Source organism: Urocitellus parryii, chromosome 5 (genome assembly GCF_045843805.1).
Source record: "Urocitellus parryii isolate mUroPar1 chromosome 5, mUroPar1.hap1, whole genome shotgun sequence".
Taxonomy (NCBI): domain Eukaryota; kingdom Metazoa; phylum Chordata; class Mammalia; order Rodentia; family Sciuridae; genus Urocitellus; species Urocitellus parryii.
The window spans coordinates 6,229,201-6,255,899 of NC_135535.1; the positions used below are offsets into that span (position 1 = coordinate 6,229,201).

The 26,699-nt window shown below is 49.6% G+C and overlaps 1 protein-coding gene across 1 annotated transcript in view; it reads left to right on the forward strand.

The window, feature by feature from the left end:
• Arfgap3 (ARF GTPase activating protein 3) overlaps positions 1 to 24,844 on the forward strand; it is a 44,034-nt gene extending 19,190 nt beyond the window's left edge. The window contains exons 6-16 of the mRNA XM_026394339.2: positions 613 to 700; positions 5,339 to 5,398; positions 7,394 to 7,440; positions 8,032 to 8,171; positions 11,354 to 11,482; positions 12,108 to 12,230; positions 16,587 to 16,718; positions 17,806 to 17,929; positions 18,844 to 18,934; positions 22,388 to 22,509; positions 23,908 to 24,844. Coding sequence (XP_026250124.2) covers positions 613 to 700; positions 5,339 to 5,398; positions 7,394 to 7,440; positions 8,032 to 8,171; positions 11,354 to 11,482; positions 12,108 to 12,230; positions 16,587 to 16,718; positions 17,806 to 17,929; positions 18,844 to 18,934; positions 22,388 to 22,509; positions 23,908 to 23,925 — 1,074 coding nt within the window. The 3' untranslated portion in view covers positions 23,926 to 24,844. The remainder of the gene's footprint in view (positions 1 to 612; positions 701 to 5,338; positions 5,399 to 7,393; positions 7,441 to 8,031; positions 8,172 to 11,353; positions 11,483 to 12,107; positions 12,231 to 16,586; positions 16,719 to 17,805; positions 17,930 to 18,843; positions 18,935 to 22,387; positions 22,510 to 23,907) is intronic.
• Positions 24,845 to 26,699: the final 1,855 nt, after the last annotated feature.

The window sequence follows — 26,699 nt, forward strand, 5'->3', positions numbered from 1 at the left end:
CTTCTCCTCTGTGGTGTCTTGCCCAGATCCAAGCCTAAGCAGGAAAGAACATCAGAGAAGCAAACCAAGGGACATTCCACAAAGTGCCTGACTAATGTCCTTCAAAAGTTTTAAGGTCATCAAAAACATGGAAAGACTGAGAAATTGTCACAAGCCAGAGGAGCCCAAAAAAGTAGGACAGCTACATTTACTGTGGCATCCTGGGCCAGAAGAGGCGTTGGCTTAAAACGTGGTGAAATTCAGATAACGCCTGAAGGTTAGCTGATCCAAGGGATGGTTTCGTTTCCCGCTTTGACAGGTGCGTCAGGGGTGTCTAACGTCACAGGAGGCTGAGTGGTGGGCACATGGAAACTTGGTGCGCTAGCTTTGCAGCTTTCGTGCAGATCTGAAATGCCTCCAGAATACACGTGTTATTTTTAAAAAGGTGGGACGGTGAGCACTTGAGCCCTGCAGCAGAGGCTCAGGTGTGACTGTGTTTTAGCATTGCCCTCTCCACTGTGCAGGCCCTCGGAAGGCGGCTGTTCCGGTGTTGGGTTTTGCCCTGCACTGATTGCTTTCTTGTCACTCTTCTCCTTGCTTTCTTTGCTAATGACTTTCCTTACCTTGCTTCAGGTGAGCACCACAACGCAGCCATCAGCACAGCTAGAACCAGCTCCCTTAGGACCACGGGCCACAGAAGCCACTCCAGAAAATAAGGAAGGTGGGGTCCTAGAGCTGTCACGTAATGCTGTTCTGTTTCCTTGGCATGTTGTCAAACTGTTAAAATTAAGGTGTGAAGCGGGCACAGTGACGCATGCCTGTAATCCCAGGAGCTCGGGAGGCTGAGGTAGGAGGATCACAAGTTCAAAATCAGCCTCAGCAATTTAGTAAGGCTCTAAGCAACTTCCTGAGACTCTGTCTCTACATAAAATACAAAACAAAAGCACTGGGGATGTGACTCAGTGGAAGCTCCCTAGGTTCAATCCCAGGTCCCCCGCCCTGCAAAAAAATTAAGATGTGAACCCTTCTGTGTTAGCAAAAGAGATTATGATAGATCATGGAGATTTCTGAATGTGCAATATAATCTCATTTTTTTTAAAAAAAAAGCAAGAAAAACATACACACAGGAGACAATCTGGAAGGCATGTACCACATTGTTAACTAAAGAGTGAAATCCATAAGAATTTTTTGGTTTCTTGATACAGCATTGATGTGCCTCTTTTTTTTTTTTTTTTTTTTTTTTGGTGGTGGTACTGGTGATAAAACCCAGAACCTCACACATGCTAGTCCAGTGCTTTACCACTGAGACAATAGCCCCAAAGTGTCTGAACTTTTATAATGAGTACAAGCTACTTATATAATCAGAAAACAAGATTTTAATTTTAAAACTATTCCCTAAATAATTGACACCTAATGACTTACATTTGGTGAGTTTATTGTGGGATATTTATTGTAAATAAATATTAAAAATCACTTATGTGATATTAGGAGTCATCCCTTTCTCTTAAAATTGAGCATCTTTTGAGATTGAACCCAGGCTTGCTTAACCACTGAGCTACATCCCCAGCCCTTTGTGTTTTGTTTTTTGGTTTTGGGGCATTTTTGTGGTGCTGGGGATTGAATCCAGGGCCTTGTGGATGCAAGGTTCCTATCAACTGAGCTATGTCCCCATCCCCAAATTGAGCATCTTTTGTTAGCCAGAGTGTTAGGCCAGTTAACAACTAGAATGGACATTCTGACAGCTGGGCAGTGAGCTTTGGGACAAGGTATTGTAAGGCAGCTTGGAGCAGTGTGAGGAGAACAGAGTCACCAAGCCAGTGCTGAGTCACAGTGGGATGTCTGAGAGGGCCTCAAACCACAGGCTTCAGAGGGCCAGTGTTGGCTTCAGCAGTGTAGGAGACATGCCCAGGGGTCAGGAAGACGCCCTCCAGCTCTGGGCAACAGTGAACTGTTTAGTAAGAGGAATTGTAACACAAATCTACATTTTGGAAAAAAAAAGAATTAAAAAAAGCATAATTCCTTCTTTACTTTTTATTTATTTATATATTTTTAGTTGTAGATGGGCACAGTACCTTTATTTTTTTTATGTGGTGCTGAGGTTGGAACCTAGTGCCTCACACATGCTAGGCAAGTGCTCTACCAATGAGCCCCAGCCCCTTCTTTCCTCTTGACACTAAACTAAATTCTAGTGGATCAAGGATTTAAATGGAAACATGGTGGCCCTAGAAGAAAACACTGGAGACGCTTCCAGTGACCTGGGAGCGGGAGCCCTTCTGTGCATATTCAAACCTCATAATAGGGAAGGATTAATAAATCTGGCTACATGCATATTTAACATTTCCATTCTGAAAAAATGACAAATGATAAATATTTGTAATTCTTATATAGGTAAAAGGCTGTTCCTCAAACTCTAACATGACTTTTTTTGCATGATTTGCAACCTGTAGGTTTTTTTTTCCTCATATCCCTGGCCCCTTCCTAGGTTTTTGTTTGTTTTTGTTTTCTGGTCCTGAGGATTGAACCCAGGGGCAGCCTATCACTGAGCTCGCCCTGTTCCCCTTCTGCCCCCCCCCACCCCCGCTTTTTTTTTTTTTTTTTTTTTGAAACAAGGTCTCAGTGGCTGAGTCTGGCCTTGAACTTGGGATCCTCCTGCCTCAGTCTCCCAAGTGGCTGGGACTATGGGCCTGTGCTCTGCACCCTGCCCCTTCGGGGATTGCAGCAGAGCCTAAGCCTACTAGGCAGGTGCACCACCCTGAGCTAGACCCCGCGTCCCACATTCCTTATGTGACTTCTGAGGCTGCACAGAAGTGGTTTCCACACCTCTGTCTGCAATTTGGCTTCTTGTTTCCTGCAAAACAAAACTACGGCCACGCCGGCCCTTCCTGTCTCTCCTAGGTGTGCTCTCTGTTTTGCGTAGGGTGCAGGACTGTCCCCTGATTGGCATGGGTTGGCTTTTTGTTGGCGTTTTGGCTCCAGGTCCGCCACGGGCACTGCCAGCCCAACTGCATACTTGTACTTTGTCTCCTCGTGGCACAGCATATCCTGTTCTGGAAATGACTGTGTCCCTTAGTTTGCATGTCACTGTGTCTCCTCCCCTGCTTTTTTTTTTAAGATGTGGGATCTATCTGAGCTGTCGATTGAGTCCCCTTATCCCTAAAGAGAGAAGAGAAAAACAGTTCCAGCACTTTCCTAATGAATGAGGGAGGGTGGGTCATGTATTTTCTGAAAGTACAAGTGATGATGTGACTGTTGTCACTATTACAATTCAGTGGCATAAAAGGCCCTTTGGGATTGAAGGTTATGGGCCGCAGGTGTTGGGGGCCTCTAGGGTCCAGTGTCTCAGTTCGTTTTACTAACTGGAACCTCAGCAACCAAACTCGGACGAGGAACCGTTCTGTGACCTGCTCCCTGAACTGACAGCTCCCCCTGAAAGGCCTGTACTATGGGGAAGCACCTTCCTGTCCCCGTGGGAAGGTCACACAAGCTGCTGAGGATTAAGGAGACCTTTGATGGCCCTTTACCTGGGATATCTTTGTCCCCACAGGTGGCAAGGGGCAGCCTCTTGAGTGACCTTAGTCAGTCAGTCAAGTGAGGAGAGAACAAAAGAGCTTCTTCACCCAGCGCCCCCCCCCCCTTAGGTCCTTTAGTCCCCGCTGCCTCTCTGGTGTCAGAGCAGAGCCCCGCTCAGTAGGTCACACTCCCCCCCCCGCTGTGCCTGTTGAAACACCCATGTAACTAGAGCTTACATTTTAGTTACAAAAGTGACAAGTAGAGTTTCCCCTGGTTCAGTGTTGGGGCTGACATTTTAAAAATAGCTCTACTGACATATAATTCCAAACTTTAAAATTCACCCTTTTTAAAAAGTGTACATTCCTGTGGTTTTTAGTATATTCACAAGGTTGTGGCACAATTCGCCACTAAATGATTTCAGGATATTTTCAGCAGCCCACACTCCTTTCATGTCCCCCTTCCCTCCACTGCTGGCAGCCGCTGGGCTCGTCCCATCTCTGTGGCTTGGCCTGACCTGAACATCTCACACGTGTGGAATCATACAACACGTGGCCTCCCATGACTGGCGGCTCATGCTTGTCACGGATGTTTTAGGACTCACCTTGTTCCTGATTGTAGCCTAGTAATATTGTGTGCACATACTACATTTTCTTTGGCCATTTTTAAAGTAATAAGTAAAACCAAATTACAGTGAAAAATATATTTTAAATGAAGTCTTAACATAGCTCCCAACCAGGATCATTTTTTTAGGTAAACTAGAAAACAGGGTAAATTTCTTGGCAACTGAAATTTGAACTTCTATCATCAATGAAGCTGGTGTTAAATTTTCCAATATATTGAGTATATATATACTAGGTAGCCCAGAGGCTGAGGCAGGAGGATCTCGAGTTCAAAGCAGCCTTATTAGAAAGCAAGGTGCTAAGCAACTCAGTGAGACCCTGTCTCTAAATAAAATATAAATAGGGCTGGGGTGTGGCTCAGTGGTTGAGTGCCCTGAGTTCAATCCCTGGTACCAAAAAAAAAAAAAAAAAATACACTTCTTGAGTGGATTTTTTTCCTAGTACTTAGGATTGAACTTGGACTTGAGCATGGTAAGCCAGTGCTCTACCCCTGTGCTACATCCCCAGTCTTTTTTTTTTTTTTTTTTTTTTTGAGAGTGTCCTGCTAAGTTGGTGACACTGGCCTTGAACTTGTGGTCTTCCTGCCTCCTCCCAAGTTGTTGGGATCACAGGTAGACTTTTAAATCAAATTGCTTATGTGGTAGAGCATTTGCCTAGCACAAGTGAGGCCCTGGGTTCAACCCCCAGCAAACAAACAAAAATTCAGTTTAAATCAAAAAGCTTTTACTCGAGGGAGGACACATGTAGAGAAAATGGTTATTGAGTATGGGGTACAGTTGGATAGATGGAATAATTTCTAATTCATATATAGTATAATAAAATGACTATGATTGACAATAATTAATTATATATATCAAAATAGTTAATAGGATTTTAAATGTTCCCAATACAAAGAAATGCTAAATGTTTGAAATGATAGATCTGATTACACATTGTAGACATGCATTGAAATGTCATACTATATCCTGTAAATGTGTATAATTATTGTGTAATTATGATAAGGTCTGATAATGTAGCTCAGTAGTGGCATAGGTGAGGCCCTGGCTTCCATCATCAGCTCCACCCCCCAAAATTTTGATGATAAAATAGAATACGGAGCTACAGAGAAAGATGATATTTGACAAAATTGGATAAGATGTACAGTATTGAGCAAGTTAAATTATTACGCATGCAAAAGCAAGTTTGTTGAGTATATTTCCTTTATTAATGTTAATGTTTTAAACTTTCAGGGGGACCAGAGCAAGGCCCGAGCGTGGAAGGTCTTAATGCCCCAGCGAAGGCTGCTGTAGGTAATGTGTTTACAACCCAAGACAGTCAGGTCTGTCTTTGCCTTCTGTATCATGTCTCGCTGTCCAGTGCTGACGTGTCATGACTTCCACCCCTCGAGAGCCAGCCTGGAGAACCCAAAGATGAGGGTGGCTGCAGGCGTGAGTGGGGTGGTGATGCACAGCATGAGCAGAGCTGAGCACCACACCATTCCAGTTCATTCAAGAACTCAGAATTCTCTTCCCTTTGATTCAATTTTTTTTTTTCAGTTGTGGATGAACACAATATCTTTATTTTATTTATGTGGTGCTGAGGATCACTCATTTGAGGCAAGCACTCAACCATTGAGCTACAACCCCAGCCCCCCTTTGATTTTATAATAGATGAACTTAACACTGACTTTTCATTATTAAGGAATCATTTGAAATTGATGCATATTCACTGGACATAGCTGCTTTGGTGAAAACAAGTAAGCTGTGTAGAACTAATGTTCCTGACATTTTCATTAGAGGTTAAAAGTGGGTTATGTGACAAAGGCAGTATAAACCTAAACAAGAATGATGGAATCCTGGCATGGTGACACACACCAGTAATCTCAGCAGCTCAAGGCTGAGGCAGGAGGATCACAAGTTTGAGGCCAGTCTCAGCAACTTAGCAAGATACTGTCTCAAAATAAAAAATCAGAAGGGCTGGGGATGTAGCTCAGTGGTTAAGTGCCCCAGGTTTGATCCCTAATACCTAAAAAGAAAAAGAAAATGGTAGAAAAGTTTTATTCATGGGTATCTTTTCTAATTATGTTCTCTTATTAGGACTAATGATCATCTTTTGCTGTTTGTGGTTTCTTGCTCTTTTTTGCCATCATAGAATACTTTTTTTCTGTGGTGCTGGGGATGGAACGCAGGATCTCACTCATGCTAGGCAATGCTCTATCACGGAGCTATACCCCAGCCTGCACATACTCATTTTTGTAGGAAAAAAATTAAGATTTTTCTTTTGTTGGGTATCTTAAACATTATTATACAAATAAAACATATAATCTTTGATTGAAGTTTACTCAATAAATGATTTTTAAATAAATTTTCTTTGTAAGGCTCAGTGGTACACTCCTGTAGTTCCAGCTACTATAAAACACAAAACAAAACGAAAAATTTTTTTCTAAAAGCATATGTTTTATTTCACTTGATCTTAGCCAAAAGACCAAGAAGTGGGCTGGGGATGTGGCTCAAGCGGTAGCGCGCTCGCCTGGCATGCGTGCGGCCCGGGTTCAATCCTCAGCACCACATACCAACAAAGATGTTGTGTCCGCCGAGAACTAAAAAATAAATATTAAAAATTTTCTCTCTCTCTCTCTCTCTCTCTCTCTCTCTTAAAAAAAAAAAAAGACCAAGAAGCAATGAAATTACTGCTAATGAAATAATAGTCTACTTGATACTTCTTAGTGGCTCATATGACAAAAATCTGTATAAGTTGATGTGAAAAAGCTCATTACTGACAGCTTTAGTTGTACACATAATGCTGGGCTAACTTTGTACTTTAAAATAATTTTCACTGGGGAGCAGATGGAGTTCAGTGATAGAGAGCTTGCCTAGCACATGCAAGGCCCTGGGTTTGAGCCCCAGCATCACACACACAAAATTATCATCATAACATAATTTTTAAAGTTTCTGAAGAGCAGAGCACAGTAGAGCTCGTTCTCACATACATTTTTAAATACTCCTAAGGAAAATGCTGAATGGGATGGTCCCAGGTTCGTCCTTTGTCTTCAGCGTGGGCGGCAGAATTCATGTTTTCTCTTGAGTTTGCACACTGCATGGAGAGGCAGAGGACACTGTCTTATGCTCTGTGGATCTAAGTTAACTCATGTACATGAGTTTTCTGGATGACAAACTAAAGTGGGAAAATCTTATAGTCTTTAGTAATATACAGCATCTTAAATTTCTTTTAACATACATGGTAAACAGAAAAATTGTGCTTGATTTCCATTGGTCTGAATTTTAAATTTTCCCTTTTTTTGGCAGAGGTTTCCTCTATCATAAAAAAGAAGCCAAACCAAGCTAAAAGAGGAGTGAGTATTATGTATAAGTACCTGATAGTTTGTCTCTAAAGCTAAAGAATCTCTTTGTCCTGTGGTTTTATTTGCTTTTTACTTTGAGCAATAATGTGTTGAACATGGTTTTGACATGTGCTTTTGTTCAATGAGATGAATGTTGTACTTAGTAAAGTTTTTAGAACGAATGTCTGATGTACCTTCTGTCCCTGATACGACTAAAAACAATTAGCAGAGTCCTTCTAGGCCGAGTTCTCTCCTGCCTGTCCTGGGTTCAGTGCCGCCCTGTGAGGCAGAGGGGCAGCTGTCTGCAGAGCTGGCACAGTGCTGTGCTGGAGCGCCATCCCTGGCGGCCTGTGTCAGGGCTCGAACCCTGGCCTCACCACCTCCTGTGTGACCTTGGCCACGTTGCTGGACTCCCATGAGCGTCAGGGTCCTCTTCTGTAAGCCAGGGCAGTGATAACGCCAACCTCCCAGAGCTGTGGGGACTGGGAGGAGCACAAGCGTCAGTGCTTGTCTTGGTACCTAGCAGGTCCTAACCTCCATCAGCATCAACCACGGTTGCCAGTTTCCTCCCAACGGGTGGATATAATCTTCCATGTGTTCCAGCTTGGAGCCAAAAAAGGAAGCTTGGGAGCCCAGAAACTGGCAAATACGTGTTTTACTGAAATTGAAAAACAAGCGCAAGCAGTGGACAAAATGAAGGAGCAGGAGGACCTGGCCAGGGCGGCGCCCAAGGAAGAGTCCATGTAAGTGAAATTTTGTAACAGTGGGACATTTGGGGGTGCAAACTTGGCTCCGACAACTCTGGGTCTGTCTTCCAGAGGCCACTTATCTCAGGGTGTGTGGAGGGCAAGCCAACTTGAGTTTTATGGAGGCTGTGAGGGCAGGACTATTGGCATCAGCAAGAAGGGGACGGGGTACATCAAGAGGTGTTTGCACACAGCACAGGAAGCCTGACCACACACCTCCTTGCTCCTCCACCATCGTCTCGTTGGAGAATATAATATGAGCAATCAGGTATGGTGCTCAGAGTTTTTAAAAAAGAGGTGTTATACGTGAAAGACACTCAGCCTCAGAGGTGTGAGGGAAATGCAGACCCAAGCTACATGGGGCCACTTGACATCCACCAGGGCAGCAGAATGAACAAGGCCAGGCCTGCAGCTCAGTGGTGGGTGTGCACAGCATGCATCAGGCCTGCTTCCATCCTCAGTAACCCCCAAAATTGTTTAAAGTTACCTTATGACCTAGTAATTCCTCTCCTGAGTGTACTTAAGAGAGATGGAAACACATGTCCATGCAAAAATTTCTGTGTGAATGTTCACAGCAGCATTAATCTTACTGTCAAAAGCAGAAACAAGCCTTATCTCAACTGATTAATGAATAGAGAAGCCTGACCACAGGTGGTGTATCCACACAGTGGAGTTGAGTTCAGTCAGGAAAGGAGAGAACACTGACTCCTGCCACAGCATGGATGACCTTGAAAGTCTGTGCTGAGACACAGACCAGTCACTAGGTCACCAACCACCACACACAGTGGCGACCTGGTCCACGTGAGATCCACGGTGAAGGAGAGTGGGGTGGGGGAAGCACCGAAAGGCCACTCAGACCCCTACTTTTATGCGTATTTATCTTTCTGGGGGTTTTCCTATTTCTGTGGGTGTTTTGTCTGCTTTAGCCTATAGACTATTGAATGAAGAAAATACATAGACGTGTTTTTGAGGTTGTTTTAGGATTAGTTTAGTTAATGTTCACTGGCGTGCGTCCAGTGACACCTGGCACACAGGAGGTGCTCAGCCGGTGTCGTCTCCCAGCGCTTTGCTAAGTGGGATTGCCGAGGCCAGCCCAGGTCATTTGCAGTGGGTGGTTGAACTCAGAACACAGGGGCAGCGCTGCCCCGTGTTGGAGTGTTCCTGCCAGATCCACACACCCTGGACAGGCTTTCATTTCCACATACAAAGCTAGGTTTCCGGCCCAGGGCAAAGGGGTGCATTGCAGCTGGTGTTTGGGAGTGGCCTCTGTCTAGACTGTTGGTCCTTAAGGTTTCCCAGAGGGTGAAGGGTCAATGCCTGCTTGGAACAGAGATGGAATCTGGGAAGTGACCATGCCCTGCTGCAGGGAAGGCAGCCAAGAAGTGTGTTCCTACTAGAAGCCACTCCCAGCCTTCCCTGGCACCTGCCGTTGGGCTCTGTAAGGCATCGAGAGAGCAGAGGTGCCCAGAAGGGATATTTTATGAATCTGCTTTGGGAACCCAGGTGGGCCATTCTCAGTTCTATTGGGGACACTGCAGCACTGTGCCCAAATGCCTGCCACTGATGTCAGACCCGTCTCGCCTCGGTGTCACAAACCAGTGCTGTGCTGACCAGGAGCACGGGGCGTGTGTGTGTGTTGTCCTGAGCATCGAAAATGTTCTACTAGTTGGGCAATTTAAAAAATATATATTTGTAGTTGTAGCTGGACACAATATTTTATTTATTTATTTTTATATGATGCTGAGGATTAAGCCCAGGGCCTTGCCCGTGCTAGGCAGGCGCTCTACCGATGAGTGCCAGCCCTAGCCCCTGGATAATTTTTAATGTCTGCAAATCAAGACTTCAGTTGGGTGAGCTGTTCCCTGGTGCAGCATCATTTCTTGCAGCGTCACACTGTGGAGCTGCGTGGCCTGAGAGCTATCCCAGTGCTGGCCTTCTGGCAGCCTCTAGTGGTCCTCAGAGGCCGTCTGTTGGGAGGGTTAAGAAGAGGCAGAGTGTGGCCTGGAGGCTCTGTGCCTCTGAGGATCCGGGACAGTCTGGCCTCCTGGTTCTGCCGGTGCTTCCAGAGCAGCTCTCCAGCCACTGTCCAGTGCGTACTGTGGCAGGCGGCAGACCTCCTGTCACATCCCTCTCAACAGGTCTATTGTTTTTCTCCAAAAATTACACTTGAAAGAATAGTATTTATTTGCTAAGGAATAAAATAGACTTGACCTATTCTGTAGTAATAATATTACAGAGCAAAACTCTGCTTGATCGTTAACAGCAGGAACAGCAAAGCAAACATGTTTTCCTTTCTTAGGCATTCTGTTGAGATCTGTTACTACACAGAATTTATTTTACTAGTGTTTTTGCCATGCCTCTCTTACAAGGAATTCCTGATTTTTCCTGATCTTATAAGATGATAACTTCAGAATCCCACAAAGAGAGTGTCACCTGAGGTGCTGGCACTTTGTTGTTGTCTCACTGATAGGCTGGAACCCTGCAGTGATACCACAGAGGCCTGGTTTAGTTTTCTTATGAAAACTGAGGTTCTTACTGCAAGGACCTTCCTACTTCTTCAGACCTCTTGGGTGCATTATTTGTAACAGGTGTTTGGTTGATGGAGCAGTACCCATCAGTGGTGCTGGAGAGCATTGGCTGGTGAATGTCCCATTTTAAATGCTCAGATACCTGACTAATAGAGATCCCATGGGGGGTTCTTTTGTAAACTGAAGAATCCTTGTGTAACTAATTATCTCCCCCTTCATTTATTTACGAAGACAAAATTGTATATATTTTAATCTTAAATCACAGCAGATTAGTTTGACTAATTAGTGAGGCATCAGATTCTGATGTCCTTTGGGGGAGTGTGATAAAATATCAACCCGAGGAGGAAGTCTTGCCTTTTACTGTCCCATAGAGAAGTCATTAAGACTTGTGTTGTTATTACACAATAATAGGTCAGATGAGCTAAACTTGAAAAGCAAGGACCAAAAGCATCTGTAGAATGCATTCAAATGTCCTGAGCATCTATTCAGAAAAGACTAGTAGGAAAAAATTCCATCTTCCTCCATAATTGCTAATTGTGGAAAGGAGTGTAAAGCTGAAGTATGAATCGATCGTCATCTGATTTGGCCTGGTATATTATGTAAGAGCACAGGGTCGACCCTCAGCTCAGGAGCATTTGTTTTCTCTGGCAGTGTGTCATCTTTACGATTAGCCTATAAGGATCTTGAAATTCAAATGAAGAAGGATGAGAAGATGAACCTGAGTGGGAGACGGAAAGCCGACGCAGAGAGACTGGGCATGGGGCTTGGGAACTGCAGGAGGTAGGTGTGGTTCTGCTTCCAAATCAGGAATGGATCTTCCTGGGGCTGTGTGCATTTCAGCCTTGAAGGTGTCCTCTTGGTATTTCTGCCCTTCTTTCATTGTGTTTGCTTTACTCCAGGACTCAGAATTGTATGAAAAATTGCAAACATGTTCGTTAGAAAAAGGAAAGGGGTCTGACTTGTCATTGAGCTAGCACCAGAGCCCATGCCACAAGCATCACCATGGGCGTGACTGTGTTTTGTGTAGTTATAGAAAGATTTCCTTTTTTGTACTGAGGATTGGACCCAGGGGTGCTCTACCACTGAGCTACATCTCCAGCCCTTTTTGTTTTTTATTTTGAGGCAGAGTCTTACTAAGTTGCTGAAATTAGCCTCAAACTTTCCATCTTCCTACTCAGCACAGTGTTGCTGAGATTACAGGTGTGATTGGGCCCAGTGATCTCACAAAGATTTTATATATTTTTAAGTTTAACCAAAAAAATTGTTTTGTCCCGTGTTTTTAACCCTCTTGATCAATTTGTCTCTGATTGGAATATAGCTTAAAGCATGCTTTTTTCCCTTAGTGAGATGCGGATCTCTATGAACTAACATGTAACTTTTCCCTGTTCTGTTCTGCTCTCTCAAGTGGCATTTCTCATTCAGTGACTTCAGATATGCAGACCATAGAGCAGGAGTCTCCAACCCTGGCAAAACCGAGAAAAAAGTACCATGAGGACAGCGAGGATTCTTACTTTACTTCCAGCTCAAGGTAAATCTAGTAAGAATCACCACCACTTTGAACAGTAGTGACGAGCACTCGGGTATTCATTGATTGGCAGTGGGAGTAGTACAAATTCATGTACTGCATTGTTTTCTAAAGCTCTGGCTGGTGTGCCAAGGCTGTGCTCTGGAATAAAAATTGGGGAAATATTTGTAAGTTGACAGTGTGTGCTAATATTAAAATGTCCAATAGGGCTGGAGATGTGGCTCAGCGGTAGCGCTCGCCTGGCATGCGTGCGGCCCGGGTTCGATCCTCAGCACCACATACCAACAAAGATGTTGTGTCCGCCAAGAACTAAAAAATAAATATTAAGAATTCTCTCTCTCTCTCTCTTTAAAAAAAAAATGTCCAATAATAAAATCAGCATCCAAGAGTTCAAATTAGAGGTGGGGATAGATGTGTTTATCTAAAACATGAAATTGGAGATATGCAAAGTCCCCCAGTCAAAGGGATGGCTGCTGGGTGTGGCGCCCTAGAGGTGGACCTGCATCTGCCCTGGGCTTCAGCAGAGTCTCCTGCTTCCGAATGCCTTTGGGAGGCTCCTGTGGCCTGAGTGTGTGGGTACTAATGAGCATAACTGGTGTGAAGCTGCCGTGGGGAGTGCTGGCAGCCAAGCCTCCTGTTGTAAGTCAGAGATCCCAGCAGTCAAGCAGCCCAGGGCCTCTGAGGGCCAAGTGAGCTTAGCTGCTCTGTGATGGGGAAATAGCCTGAGTCGCTTGGCTCAGTTCTGTGGCTGATCACTCTTGTTGGGGCTAAACTAACCACACCAAAGGCCCCCTCAGGCTAGGAGCTGGGGAAAGCTGCATAGCTTTGGGGCGGGCATGGAGTTGTCTAGCAATGACACTGACTTCAGGGATGTCATTGTATAACAGGTGTGTGTGTCACCTAGAGGATGGATGTAAATACATGCTAGCTAGACTCATGGTAGAATTATTTATTTCCCTATCAAAGCGTGAAGAAAAGGACTTGTGAAAGACTGCTGTCTCTAACACTATTTCAAATCCCCGTTTAAAAAAAAAAAAACAGCCTCCCATATTCCCTTTCATTAGTTTCAGGGACCTGCATGGTTTATGTTTACCTATTTTTATGACCTGTGTAAAGCACCAGGTTTCAGTTTACTTGGGGATTGTATCCAAATCATGCCCTTTAAAAGCATTTAAATACTTTTGTACAGGATGAAATTAAATTTGCAGTTTGATTTGGAAGCTGTGCGCGCGCTGGCCACTTCAGGAATAGGTGTTCAGCCAGGGAGGAGGTTCTCGCATTTGCCCCTTTGACTTGCTCTCGCCTTGTGGTAATCTCACTGCTCACTGATGCCTGCAGATGGTGGCGTAGGAAGTAAGGAGCAAATTTCAAGGTGAACCTTGCTATCACCTGGTAGCAGCCTGGCTGAAGGGCCCCAAGTGGGCTCACCTGCTGACTGGGAGCCCCAGATCCTCATGGCCCCAGGTGGTGGCCTTGGGGACCTTCAGGGCTCTAGACAGAAGAGTCGGCCCTTGTTGCCCTGGGGCAGTTATTTACCATTTGAACCTGGGAGCCCTCGATGTTTTATTGTAGACCAGGCTGCCTGGACTCCCACCAGAGAGACCCTAGTGCATTGTTTATTGTGACCCTCGGATTGTCCAGGGACATAAATGTCTGTCTAGTTCTCTGTGAGCAGGTGACCACTGTTAGTCAAGCGTGGCACTATTAGTTAGGTTCTTTGGCACACAGGGACTCCGAGATCCAGCATTTTAGTGCCATGAAGAGCTCTTACTGCTTCCAAATTATTCATTAGCCATTAGAACTTGCAGATTATGAATTATAAAGGAGTGTCATTTCTATTAAAAATAAGATCAAGCCCATCCTTGGGTTTTGAGCTTTATTGAGTTCCATTATTTCCAGGACATAAACAATGCAATTACATACTGAGTTCAAAACGAGCAGGGAGCACTTTGTGCAGCCAAAGGGCTCCTCGGCCTCTACCAGTGTGCTTGCAGGGGCTCTCAGCAAGGGCTCTGGGGAGGGTGCTCCGGGTGGAGTGAGGACACTGTGTGAGGGCAGACACCAAAGATGGAGCAGGGAGGGGACACCAGTGAGGCTGGAGCCAGGCTGCTGAGTACCCAGGAGAGACACAGTCCTACTCTCCCATCCTCCCAGGGCAGCTCAGGCCTGGCTGGATGTCTGTCTGTCCTCTGCGAGTTGCCAGAGCACAGACCGCTGCTCATGGTAAGTGGTAGGAAGAGAAGCTGCTGTTGTGGCTGCTGCTGCCTGAGCCATGCTGGTCAGGAGACCCACGCAGTGGCTTTCTCTTGCCTCCTGACCTGGATAGTTCAGCCATTTAGAAACCGCCCAGTGCCCTCCTCTCTAAGAAGAGCACTTCGGCTGTGTGAAGAAAGCGTTAGTTCCTTAGAGTGATGCTAAGTCTGCAATTGTAAGTGCCTCAGTCTCAGTGTTGTAAAGAACCAGAAGGTTCCAGCCTCCATGCCTAGGCCCCTGTGCACCTTCCAGGGCCACCCAGCCTCCCATGGACTCTCCATCCTCGGAGCAGCTCAGGAAGAAGCACTGCTCACATGCTCCCTGGGTTTCTGAGCTTACAGTAGCCTCTCCCTGAACCAGGGCCTGAGCCCCATGAGGGCAGGCAGAAAGGCCCCATAAGTCACCTGGGTCCCCTAGCAGAGTACCCGCCCTCCTAAGTGCTTGTTGAGTGGTTTGTCATTTTCTCATTGAATTGGTCTGTCTCCCTTAAAAAGCAGTCTGTCAAACATGGGAGGGCCTCTCTCCAGGCCAGGATGTGTCCCACATCTTTGGACCCTTCCTCTGATGTGACTTCCAATCCCTTCATTGTTCTGTTCTCTGTTCTCTGAAGATGGGTTGTCTCTGTTCCTCCAATCTGTGGCCCACAATGCTGAGCTGCTCACCAGCAGGAGCACAGGGCCCTTCGAGCTGAAAGCCAGAGCCTGGCACGGCGGTGAGGAGTCTCGTGCAACAAGACGTGTTTTTTTTTTGTTATTGTTGCTTTTTTAATACACATATATATTTTAGTTGTAGATGGACACAACACCTTTATTTTATTTATCTTTATATGGTGCTAAGGATCAAATCCAGGCCCCCACATGCTGGAAAGTGCTTCACCACTGAGCCATAGCCCCAGCCCACATGATGTGTTCTTAGTGCCCTCTTGCCAGGGCAGGCAGAAGCCTTCTCCACAGTCCTTACAAAGTCGCACCACCTGCTTCAACAGCAGTCTTATCCTGCCTCCCTCTCTTGCTTTTTTCTGCCTGGAAAGAGCTTTGTGGGTGCTGGGGCTGTCGCTCAGTGGTAGAGCGCTGGCCTAGCACATGTGAGGCCCTGGGTTTGATCCTCAGCACCACATAAAAAGATGAATAAATAAAATAAAGGTATTGTATCCACCTACAACTGAAAAAACATTAAAAAAGAGCCTTTGTTCCTGCACCCTGTGCCTCCGCCCAGATCTTGTTTCCTGGGTCCCAGCAGGTGGGTCCTGCAGGCTCTTGCCCATCTCACACCCTGCGCCTAGCATTTCCAGCTTTTGTGCAACTCCTTTCAAGGTGGAGCTTGGCACTGGCCTTTCTTCCTGTGCTCCTGGTTCTCTCTCTGGGGACAGGCAGGGTGCATTCTCTTCACCTGCCTTCCAAACCCTGAGCCCTGGGACCTGCCTTTCCTCAGAGTCCCTTGCGGTGTGGGGGCCAGTCTGTCCATGGACTCTGACATAGCACAGTCACTGTTTATCAAGGTCTGTCCTGTCCACCTCGCCTGCCAGGCTAGTCCTATTCCAGGCAAATCTTGCTCTGACCACACAGGACACTGCCATCGCAGGCTACTCTGAGCAGCGCTGTGCTGGGATGCGCTGGGATGTGGGGTCAGTTCCCCTGGCCAAGCAGCATTACTTGTAACTAGACTTAAAGAAAATGAAATATGTGACCAGTGGAGGATAACACTGAGCAATGTCACGTGCTGCCTGGAGAGGCCAGGTCATGCTGCGGTGTAAACATGCCCCAAATCTCAAGGGCGTCACATCAGTTTATTTCTGTGCACATCAAGTCAGCTGCAGTGCAGGTGATTGTCTGGAGCTATCTTCCACGTGGTGCCTCAGATGTCCAGGCTGATGGAGGGTCACCTGCCTGAGGTGATCCATGTGGAAAACGCAGCCATGTCCCTGCAGTAGCAGGGAGAGAGGGGACAGGTGGGCTGAGCACAGCGCTTGAAAAGCCTTAGAAGTGACGCCTTGTGTCTGCTGCTGTTTGTCAGCCACAGCTGTGTGGGGCAGGGAAATGAGAGACTGCAACTGGAGTGGGTGTCCCCACTGACCTCCCATGTCACTGTCCCCTCTTGTTCCTACAGGTACTTTGATGACCCCATGGAGCTAAGAGGTGGATCCTTATCTAGCTGGGATGACAGTGCAGATTCCTACTGGAAGAAAGAGAGCAGCAGGGACTCAGAGGCGGTTGTGAAAGGTGCAGCCTCTTCAGACAGGTATGAGCACAGCCCGGGGTTGCCATGGGGACACATGCAGCGGGGAACACCAGGCGAGGGGAGGGGAGGGGAGGGGAGGCATGGAGACCTTCCGCAGCACTGTCCCTGAAGCCTGTCTCTTTTAAGTCTCCTTTTCATGTGAAATGAGTGATTCCCATTGGAGGCACAGACTCACCTATGGATCTCAGACAGACACAGGAGGAGGCCTCTTCCCAGGGATTCCCAGCCCATGGCCCTGGGTGGTCTGGACCAAGATGCATCACTTTTCCCATTTCGAAGTCTTATTTAAACACAGTACAATGTATATATGTATAGATATTTTTTCTTTCTTTTTCCTTTTTGTTTTGCTCAAGATGGGCTAAGTTGTAGTCCTCCTGCCTCAGTCTCCTGAGTTGCTGGGATGACAGCCTGAGCCACCACACCTCTCATCTTTTTAGGTTACAGTTGTGCAGGTTTGGGCAAACATGTACGGTTGTATACTGGCCGCCGAAGGCAATGAACAGAACATTTCCCCCCTCTCCCAGCCCCTGCTGCCCTGTGTGGACAGCCTTGGTACCCTGGTTTGCCCTTGGCTTTCTCAGGATGCTGTGTGAATGGGCCCAGTGGTGGCCCCTCCTGTCCGGCCTCCGTAACTCTCCTCATGTGTTTGGCTGCAACTTACCAGGCTGTGTCTCCCTCTTTATCACCAAGGTTGCTTATCCTTCCGCCTGCTACAGGGCTCTCTAGCTGTTAGAGATCATGAAGGACTGTATAATTTATTGTCCCATCCAGGGGCCCCTTGTGTGTAAGCAGAGGTGGTCTAGGCACCTGGGGTGTGGGCACCCTCCCTGCACCACACACCGTGTATGCAGTGTCATATCCGACATGCGCAATTACACGTCAGAACTGAAAAGAAACAACAGACCTGTTTTAGGCAAGAATTCCTTTAAATGTTTTATTGTTTGGATTTTTTATTAGAATTTTCAGACTTTTTAAAAACTGCTGCTATTAGATTTTTAAATTATAAACTGTATTATGTGCACTCTACAGATGAGATCGATTTCTGCCTCACAAGTTGGTTTAACTCCTTTGACTATTGTAATTGTAGAGCTACTGCTCGTCGCAAGCCTGACTATGAGCCCATTGAGAGCACAGATGAGGCCCAGAAGAAGTTTGGTAACGTCAAGGCCATTTCATCAGACATGTACTTTGGAAGACAAGCCCAGGCTGATGTAAGGTCCAGAGAGTTCCTTCATAGGGAACCCCACAAGGCAGGAAGAAGGCCTGGGGGTGGGGGCAGCGGGGATGCTGCCAAGGCCCCAGGCTGAGTGCCCGAGCCAGGACTGGAGCGAGGCCTTTCTGACCACTCATCGCCAGCCACTTCAGCAAGACAAGTGCTGGGCGGCAGAGGCTGGGCCTCCTTTCTCTTCCCCTCAGTGTTTGAGTGAATGACAGGTGATTTTTGATACAGCTGTAATTAATTGATAATCTTTAGCCATCGTGAAATGGGGAACACTTGGTTTGTGGGCGGCTGCGTTATGTCTGGGTTGTTCTGGGGCCGTGCTGAGGAGGCCTGCTGCACTGGGGGCTGTGGTGGGGGTGGAAGGTCCCAGGCAGCCGGTTGCGAGGCGCGGCTCTGTCTGCCACACTCTTAGAGGTCCCTGTTCTCGAGGCTTCTTGGACCCCACTCTGCAGATTTCATTTCACAGCAATACCATCATTTTCAGAATAGAATGGCCTCCTGTGTGTTCCCCCACCCATAAAATCTACTTTGTTTTCAAGTCCCTGGCAGGGCTGGTGGTAGCTCGGTGGTTCAGCACCTGCCGGCACACCTGAGGCCCCAGGTTCCGCCCCCAGCACTGCAAAAGCCTTTTTCAGTTAAGGTCGATAGCATTCAGGCTCGGTTCTAAAATGGCGTGATACCTGGCAGCTGGCTGAATGCAGCACAGATCTAGCCTCTCCCCCTGCACCGCTCACATGGCCTTGATGTCACAGTGGATTTGGCTGCCTGTGCCCTCCCCAGGACCCCGCCTGGCAGTTACAGTAACTGGGAGAGAAGAGCCTAGAGGGAAGCAGTGCCTTGGGGAGCCTTTTCCTGTTGCTGCGCTCCCTGCAGGGAGCCTGACGGCCCTCTCCTCTCTCCTAGTATGAGAGCAGGGCCCGGCTGGAGCGGCTGGCGGCCAGTTCCTCCATAAGTTCCGCCGACCTGTTTGAGGAGCAGAGGAAGCAGACGGCAGGTGAGAGGCTGACGGGCACGGCTTGTGGCTTGCGTCCACCGCACGGGCACATCATGTTTCCTTGGGGGTTTTGTTGTCCCAAAATACTTGAGCAAGTGTCCTCCGCCTCCTGTGTCCTGTGAAGCCGGCAAGTGGAGGCTACTCTTCTGGGGTCACTCTTGGGAAGGCCACATCGTGAAACTTAAGCAGTGGCGCGCACAGCACCTGGCAGGCTGTCTCCTAGCACGCGTGGTGAACTGGTGTCTCCTGGCACATGTGGGTGTGCAGACGCCACAGGGTGCTGGCCCTGGGGACACGGGGCTCCCGCCAGCTGACGCACAAGGCCTGCCTCAAGGTTGCAGCGAAGCTTAGATGGATGCTGTGTGTTCGGTGCCACCCAGTCGGGTCTGACTCACAGCAGGTGCCTCACGGGCCTCAGCCCCCAGGGCTGGGTGGCAGCCCATAAGAACAGGGATCCCCCAGGAAGGCCAAACATCCAGGACCAGCAGGTGAAGAAGTGCCTGTCCATGCCATCTCGCCTCAGGGTGGGACCCCAGCGCCAGGTGTCCTTTCATCCCAGGGCTGGGGGCTGGGTTGGGAGGGGATGGCCTGAGAGCGCAGGTGTGAGCTTCAGTGCAGCCACTTGGGGACCGCCCAGAGCCCTGCCTTCCGGCTTCTGCTCCACACCCCGAGCTGCAGAAGGGCCTGGTGCATGGCCATGGGCCCCCCGGGCCACAGGTGTGAGGGGAGGCTGTGTGGTTGACGTGGAAGGGCAGTGTCCTCTGAGGTCACTTTAGGAACCCCTCCTCAGCAAGAGAGCTGAGGGGAGGGGACCCCAGCAGCGAGCGTTCCAGGCCCGGCACCCATAGGGAGCTGGATGTGCTGGAGAGGAAGGTCATGGGTCTCTCTGCAGGGGTGGCTGAGTGACTCAGTGGCTTCCAGCCATGGAGAAGTGACATAGAAGGCCATAGTGCAGACCGCCAGTGTCCAGGGCCTTCTGTGACGCGGCTTAGAGCATGTTAGAGACCCACTGTGCCTTGGGGTACAGCGGGCACCACCAGATAGATCAATGTGCTGTGCAGGAAAGAGCATTCTCTCCAGGTGTGTGGCTGGCAGAGTGGCTGGCAGGGTGACAGGGGGCAGGTGGGCACTGTGCCAGAGTGGGCAGGCCCCGCACCTCGACTTTTGCTAGACTGTGGCAGGGCAGCCAGGGCCACGGCTCCCTGTGCCTCACCTCTGACCTCAAGCGAGGGGGCTGTTGGTCTTGCTCAATCTCCGTCTGACCAGCGTTTCCCAGCCCCAGGTCTGCTGGGGCAGGGGTGGCCCTGGGCCATGTGCGCTGAACTTTCAGGATCCTGGCCTTTGTCAGGCAACTTCCTCTTTCCACCAGCCTGGCACGTCGGCCACCTTCCAGTGCTCCCAGCAGACCTACCCCAGGGCCCACTCAGGTCAGCTCCGGGGCACGCGCCGGGTCCTGGCACCGCCGGTCTTCTCAGGCCAGATACCTGGGTTATAGAAGCACCCCAGCCGTGGATGGTTTCCTAATTCAAGTTGCTGGGAGGTTTACTTCTAAAAATGGTTTTTTGTTTGTTTGTTTGTTTGTTTGTTTTTAAACTCTTGGAGGTCAGATGGCAGTGGCCTGCTTGTTGCTGCGGGAGGACTGAGGCAGCCCCTGTCTGCATCCTGTCCCTGTAAGAAAACAAAGGTTCATTGATTTCTTTGACCCTGTGTCAGACAACCGTCCATAACAATTCAAGATCATGTAAGGTGCACCCTGGGGCGCCACCACCCTAGACTTGGCCCAGGCGGGTGGTCTCTATTGGGCTTGCCCCCATTCAGAGCCAAGTGATGCAGACCTGGGGCCACCCTCCTGCACTTCCAGGTTCCCCCGGGACGCCAGCACATCCCGTGGTTTTCTGGAAACATTGACTTTTTACTTAGAGAGCATTCAGCAGAGCAAACGCTGGTTTTAAGAAATGGTCCTGTGTTCCTTAGCTTCAGGCGCTTGCCCTGTGTGTGGAGTAGGGGTGAACTGAGGGCCTCGTGATTTAACCTGGGGAGAAGGGGGGGTAGTTCCAGTTGAGACTCCTTCCTGTGAAGTGACTCCCCCACTGTGTCCCCACCAGGAGCACCAAGATTTCTGGCAGCTGTCCCCTTCAGGGGTGGAAGGGCTGAGTGGGAAATGCGTGTCAGCACCCTTGGCCAGCTTGCTCCTGCAGTGCCTCTGGTCACTCCCAGGGAGCAGGGCCAATGGGGACATGGATTGCCATGGACTGGGCCCTGCCTGGGAGAGGGGAGCTCAGGGCCCAGGTGACAGAGTGCAGGTAACTTGAGAGCCATGTGATAACAAGGTGACTGGAAGCCCCACCGCCCTTCTCAGAAAACTTGTTTCAAGAAAACCAGTTGTAGGGCGCTGGGGGTGGCTCAGGGTTAGAGCACGCGCTCTCCCAGGGTGCAGGAGACCGGTTCATCCCAGCGCCTGCCCCTCGTGTCTAGGCCTTGGCTCTCTCCTGTGGGGCTTGATGGCTGGAGGCCCCGGAGCACTGTGCTCAGTCCTGAGGTCTTGCTTGGCTGTTGGTCGGAGCATTTGTCAGACATCGCAGCTGGGAGGCTGAGTCCCTTAGGCAGAGTCCTCACTGACTCGGTGCATCCCAGCCCTGACCCTTCTCAGAAGCAGCATCTGTGGAGAGCACTTTGTTCTCGTTGGATTCGTTGTTCTTTTAATCTTGGAAATACTTTTCTCTTGATTGTCTCAATTTCAGGGAAATTGGTACATAATGTTCCATTAAAAATCCTCGTGGTCCAGCCTGCGCCATGGCCATGGGCTGCTGCGGTGGCCTCCTGCCCGCACAGTTCAGCCCTCTGTTTAGAATCCTGCCCCAGGTGGGCCTGCAGCTCCCCTGCCCACTCACCCACCTCGGCTCCTGCCAACCTTATTTCTTTCACTTACCGCCTGAGCCTGGGAGGCCTGAAGACGCTGGGCTCCTACAGGACCCCAGGCCCCGTCTCCCACCCGCTCTGCCCAGGTGCCTCACAGCAGGGGCGAGACCATCCCACGGTGTCCCCCTGACAACCGAGGAGCTCTCTGGGGAAGGACTGTCTCTTCACTTTTCCGAGGCACATGGGGGAGCATTGGCAGGATGAGTGATGGGCAGCTGGGCAGCCAAAGCATCCAGCCACTGGCTGGCCTGGGAGCCTGCCCACTGGCTGCAGGAACGTGTGTGGACCCTCTGCCCAGCACCCTGAGGTCCCACGGCCAATGCCAGGTGGCTGTGGTGATGTTCCCTTCCCATACCAGCCTTAAGAGCAGAGCATGTGCCCAGGGCAGGTGTCCCCTCCCAGCTGCTAGAATGTGGCCATGCCCCTCCTGTATAGCTGCTTGGAGTAAGCGGGAGGGGCGGCCCTTGTCCTCTAAAGTCACTAGTGTCCTGGCTGTGGTTGAGGGACAAACTGGCATCTGCCCTGTGTATGCAGGAAATTACAACCTCTCCAACGTGCTGCCCAGCGCCCCCGACATGGCGCAGTTCAAGCAGGGCGTGAGGTCCGTGGCTGGAAAGCTGTCTGTGTTTGCCAACGGAGTGATGACTTCCATCCAGGTCAGTGAGGGATGCTCCGACCCCTCCCCCACAGTCGCAGGGCAGTGGGTGGTGGGTTGCTGCTTTGTGTGTTTGCTGCAGTGTGACCCAGGGCCTCACGGAAACCAGAAGTCACAATTCTATATTGGCTTAAAATTCTCTAACTTATGACATGGATATGGCATGATATTAAATTTTCTCCTAGTTTGGAACAGAGAATTATTAAGAAGAAAGTTTTTATAAAATCATCACTAATGCCCCTGCTCAGAGAAAAAAATCTGTTAATATTTTGGTATAGTTTAGTTCCAGATTTCCATGCAAGTCATTGAATTAAAAGGGGATTATATAGTCTATGATTTTATATCCTTAGAACATCTAATTTAGTTACTATTCCCATGTTGGATATTTAGATTGTATTTCAATCTTTTAAATAAAGCAGAGATGGAATCTGAAGTAAAGCCATCTCAGATTATGTGAAAGGCTTATTTCTGGAACCTTCTAATTTGTATCATTTTAGAAGGACTCTGTTAACATAAAACTACTCTGGTTGGGCACAGTGGTGCACGCCTGTAATCCCAGCAACTCAGGGGCTGAGGGAGAAGGATTGCAGGTTCAAGGTGAGCCTCAGCAACTTAGTGAGACCCTGTCTCAACATAAAAAATACAAAGGGCTGGGGGTGCAGGTCAGTGGTGGAGCACCCCAGGTTCAATCCCCAGTATCGCAAAACAAACAAAAAGCTTGGCTCTGGCAGGTTACTGAATCCAGGTGGTCTCTGGTGCCCCCAAGGGGGTTCCTAGTCCCAGGGGCTGCTGCTATGGTGGGTAGGGTGGGGATCCCTGTGGGGGTAACCTTGCCTGACTGGGTCTCTGTCCCAGGCTCTCTGCAGAGCCACAGAGCTGCTTCCCACTCCTTGGTTGGCTGAGCCTACATGGGTCCCTTCTAGTGAGTAGCACCCCCATTTGGTAGGTAGTGGCCCCATTGTACAGATCGCCACCTTTTCATGTCCCTGTTTTACAGTGAAGAGGTGGAGGCCCAGAGGGCAAGTCACTTCTCTACCATCAGCAGCTGGCCCCAAATTTTAGGGTTTCAGACTGGTGGGTGTTCCTCTGTCCTCCCCAGAGGGCTCAGCATGTGGCCATCATCTTCCCAACACCCCTGCCTCACACGCTCACGGGCCCTGGACGAACCCTGCAGCACGTCCACCCGCAGGTTCCCAAAACCCTCGCCATGTCCTGGGCGTCGGAGAACATCGGGAGGCCCAGCAACCTGTGTCTTGCCCTGTGCTTGGGGTGCAGCGTCGGTGCCGATGCCACACACACACCCACCCATCCCCAACTCTCGTGCCCAGGGTCAACAGCCGCATCAGCTGCACTGTGCTGTTGGGAGCCCCGAGCAAACCCTGGCTTTGGTTCTCCCCAGGATCGCTATGGCTCCTGATCCCCAGGTCAGGCTCTGCGCTTCCTGGAGAAATTGCCTCTTCTCATGGACCAGTGACCGCATCACAGGCTGCGATAAAGACCAGACACACCAGTTTTCAAGATTGTTTTGCTACTTTTTCACATGGTATATATACACTTCTGATTTTTAGTATTTCTTTTTGAGAAATTCCTATTTTTGATGTAGAGAGAAGCCTTATTGTAATTTCCATTTGCACCAGTCCTGCGCATGCCCCCTGTGGGCACCTCCCAGCGGATCCTCGCTTTAATTTCAGGAATCTTTAGTTCCAGCAGTGGGGCTGCAGTCCCCTCCGCCCCTTCTCCCTGACTGAGCCTTCCTCCGGGGAGCAGGGCGCGCACTGTCCGCTGACCGGGGATTGGCCTGGGGAAACAAATTCACAGCACACATCTCGTTGAAAAGGGAGCAGAGAATAAAACAAAGACCAAAAATGACTGGTGTCTGATTTGACAGACTGTTCGTTTTTATTTCCATATATTGAGGTGATTTCAAAATAATATCCCTTTGGAAATTATTTGTTGTGTTCTATAAGGTTAAAAATACTTCCCTGTAGTGCTTTTAACAAACCTAAGCTTCCACATTGTCAAGGGAATTAATTTGGTCTTTTGACGAGGTGTTGCTGTTTGAATCTATGAGAAGTGAAAGCCGAGCGCTCCCTGCGTGTGCTTACGAATCAGTCCAGTGGCAGAATCACGGTTGGAGAAGGCGAGGGGGCACAGCTGCGGACAGCAGTCATCGTAGTGAAATAGCATTGTTATGATTTTTTTGTCTTAATCTTGGTTTTCAAAAAGTCACAGAATGTTTGTGAATCAATAAAGACAGACAATCTGGCTGTGTGATAGAGGCACTGGGCTGTGTTGTTCAGCCATAAAATATATTTGAAATTTGATGAACCAAAAATGTGATTTCAAATGAATATTTTGTGAATCTTTCTTAAAAGCTCAAATTTGTAGACTCCTAAATACAATAAACAGTCGCAGCAGATCCCGTGAGCCATGTTTTTTTTGCTTCGTTTTAACTGAAGTCTTTGTGGGTCAGGGCCGTGGTGCAGCATTGACTCATGATGTGATCACAGACCCGGGCGATGCTCTTAATGTGGGTGGATTCCATTAACTGGGGTGTTCTTCCCACTTCCTGATGGGGACGGGGTGTGGGTCCGCCTGGGCCTGACAGTGGACAGGTGCTTCCTCACAGTCCAGGGCAGTGTCCTCAGGGTTGGTTTCCCATGAGGTGCCTCCTGCCTGAGGGAGCCCCTGCCTTAAGGACACTTTTGTCATCTCTCCTCTGGGATCCCTCCCTGTTTGTCATTTGGGCCTGGGGTGGAGCATGGCTACCTCAAAGGCACCCCCTCACTACCCCTCCTTACTATCCCTCACTGACCCCCTCACTACCTCCCTCTCTACCCCCCTCACTGCCCCTTCACTACCCTCCCACGAGTACCCCCTTTATACCCCCCTCACTGATGCCCCACTGACCCCCCTCACTACCCCCTCTCACCCCCTCACTACCCCTTCTCACTACCCCCCTCTCTATCCCCTCAATACCCCCTCACTACCCCCTCCCACTCCCCCGTCACTGACCCCCTCCCACTACCCCCCTCACTACCCCCCACTATCCCCTCACTACCCCCCTCACTACCCCCCTCACTACCCCCCTCTACCCCCTCACTACCCCCTCACTACCCCCCTCACTACCCCCCTCTACCCCCTCACTACCCCCTCACTACCCCCCTCACTGACCCCCCTCACTACCCCCCACTATCCCCTCACTACCCCCTCACTGACCCCCCTCACTACCCCCCTCTACCCCCTCACTACCCCCTCACTAACCCCCCTCTACCCCCTCACTACCCCCCTCACTACCCCCCTCTACCCCCTCACTGACCCCCCTCACTACCTCCCTCTTTATCCCCCCTCCCTACCCCCCACTACCCCCTCACTGACCCCCTCCCACTACCCCCCTCACTACCCCCTCTACCCCCTCACTACCCCCTCACTGACCCCCCTCTCTACCCCCTCACTACCCCCTCACTGACCCCCCTCACTACCCCCCCTACCCCCTCACTGACCCCCTCCCACTACCCCCCTCACTACCCCCTCACTGACCCCCCTCTCTACCCCCCTCACTACCTCCCCTCACTAACCCCTCTCACTACCCCCTCTCTACCCCCTCTCTACCCCCCTCTCTACCCCCTTCACTATCCCCCCTCACTACCTCCCCTCACTGACCCCCTCACTGACCCCCCTCACTACCCCCTCACTACCCCCTCTCTACCCCCCTCACTGACCCCCCTCTCTACCCCCCTCACTACCTCCCCTCACTGACCCCCCTCACTACCCCCCTCTTTATCCCCCCTCACTACCCCCTCACTGACCCCCCTCACTACCCCCTCACTGACCCCCCTCACTGACCCCCCTCACTACCCCCTCACTACCCCCTCTCTACCCCCCTCACTACCCCCTCTCTACCCCCCTCACTACCCCCTCACTGATCCCCCTCACTGACCCCCCCTCACTACCCCCTCACTACCCCCTCACTGACCCCCCTCACTACCCCCTCCCATTACCCCCTCTCACTACCCGGGCACCAGCCCTCTTGGTCAGGGGCCACCCTTGACCTCTCTTGACCTCAGCTATCTCCGTAAGGCCCATCTCCACTGGCACAGGGGAACTCAGGCTTCAGCATGAGTCTGGGAGGGACACTTCGTCCCAGCAGTGTCCACGGGAGACTCCACCCGTGTTGGCCACCCTGGCTGG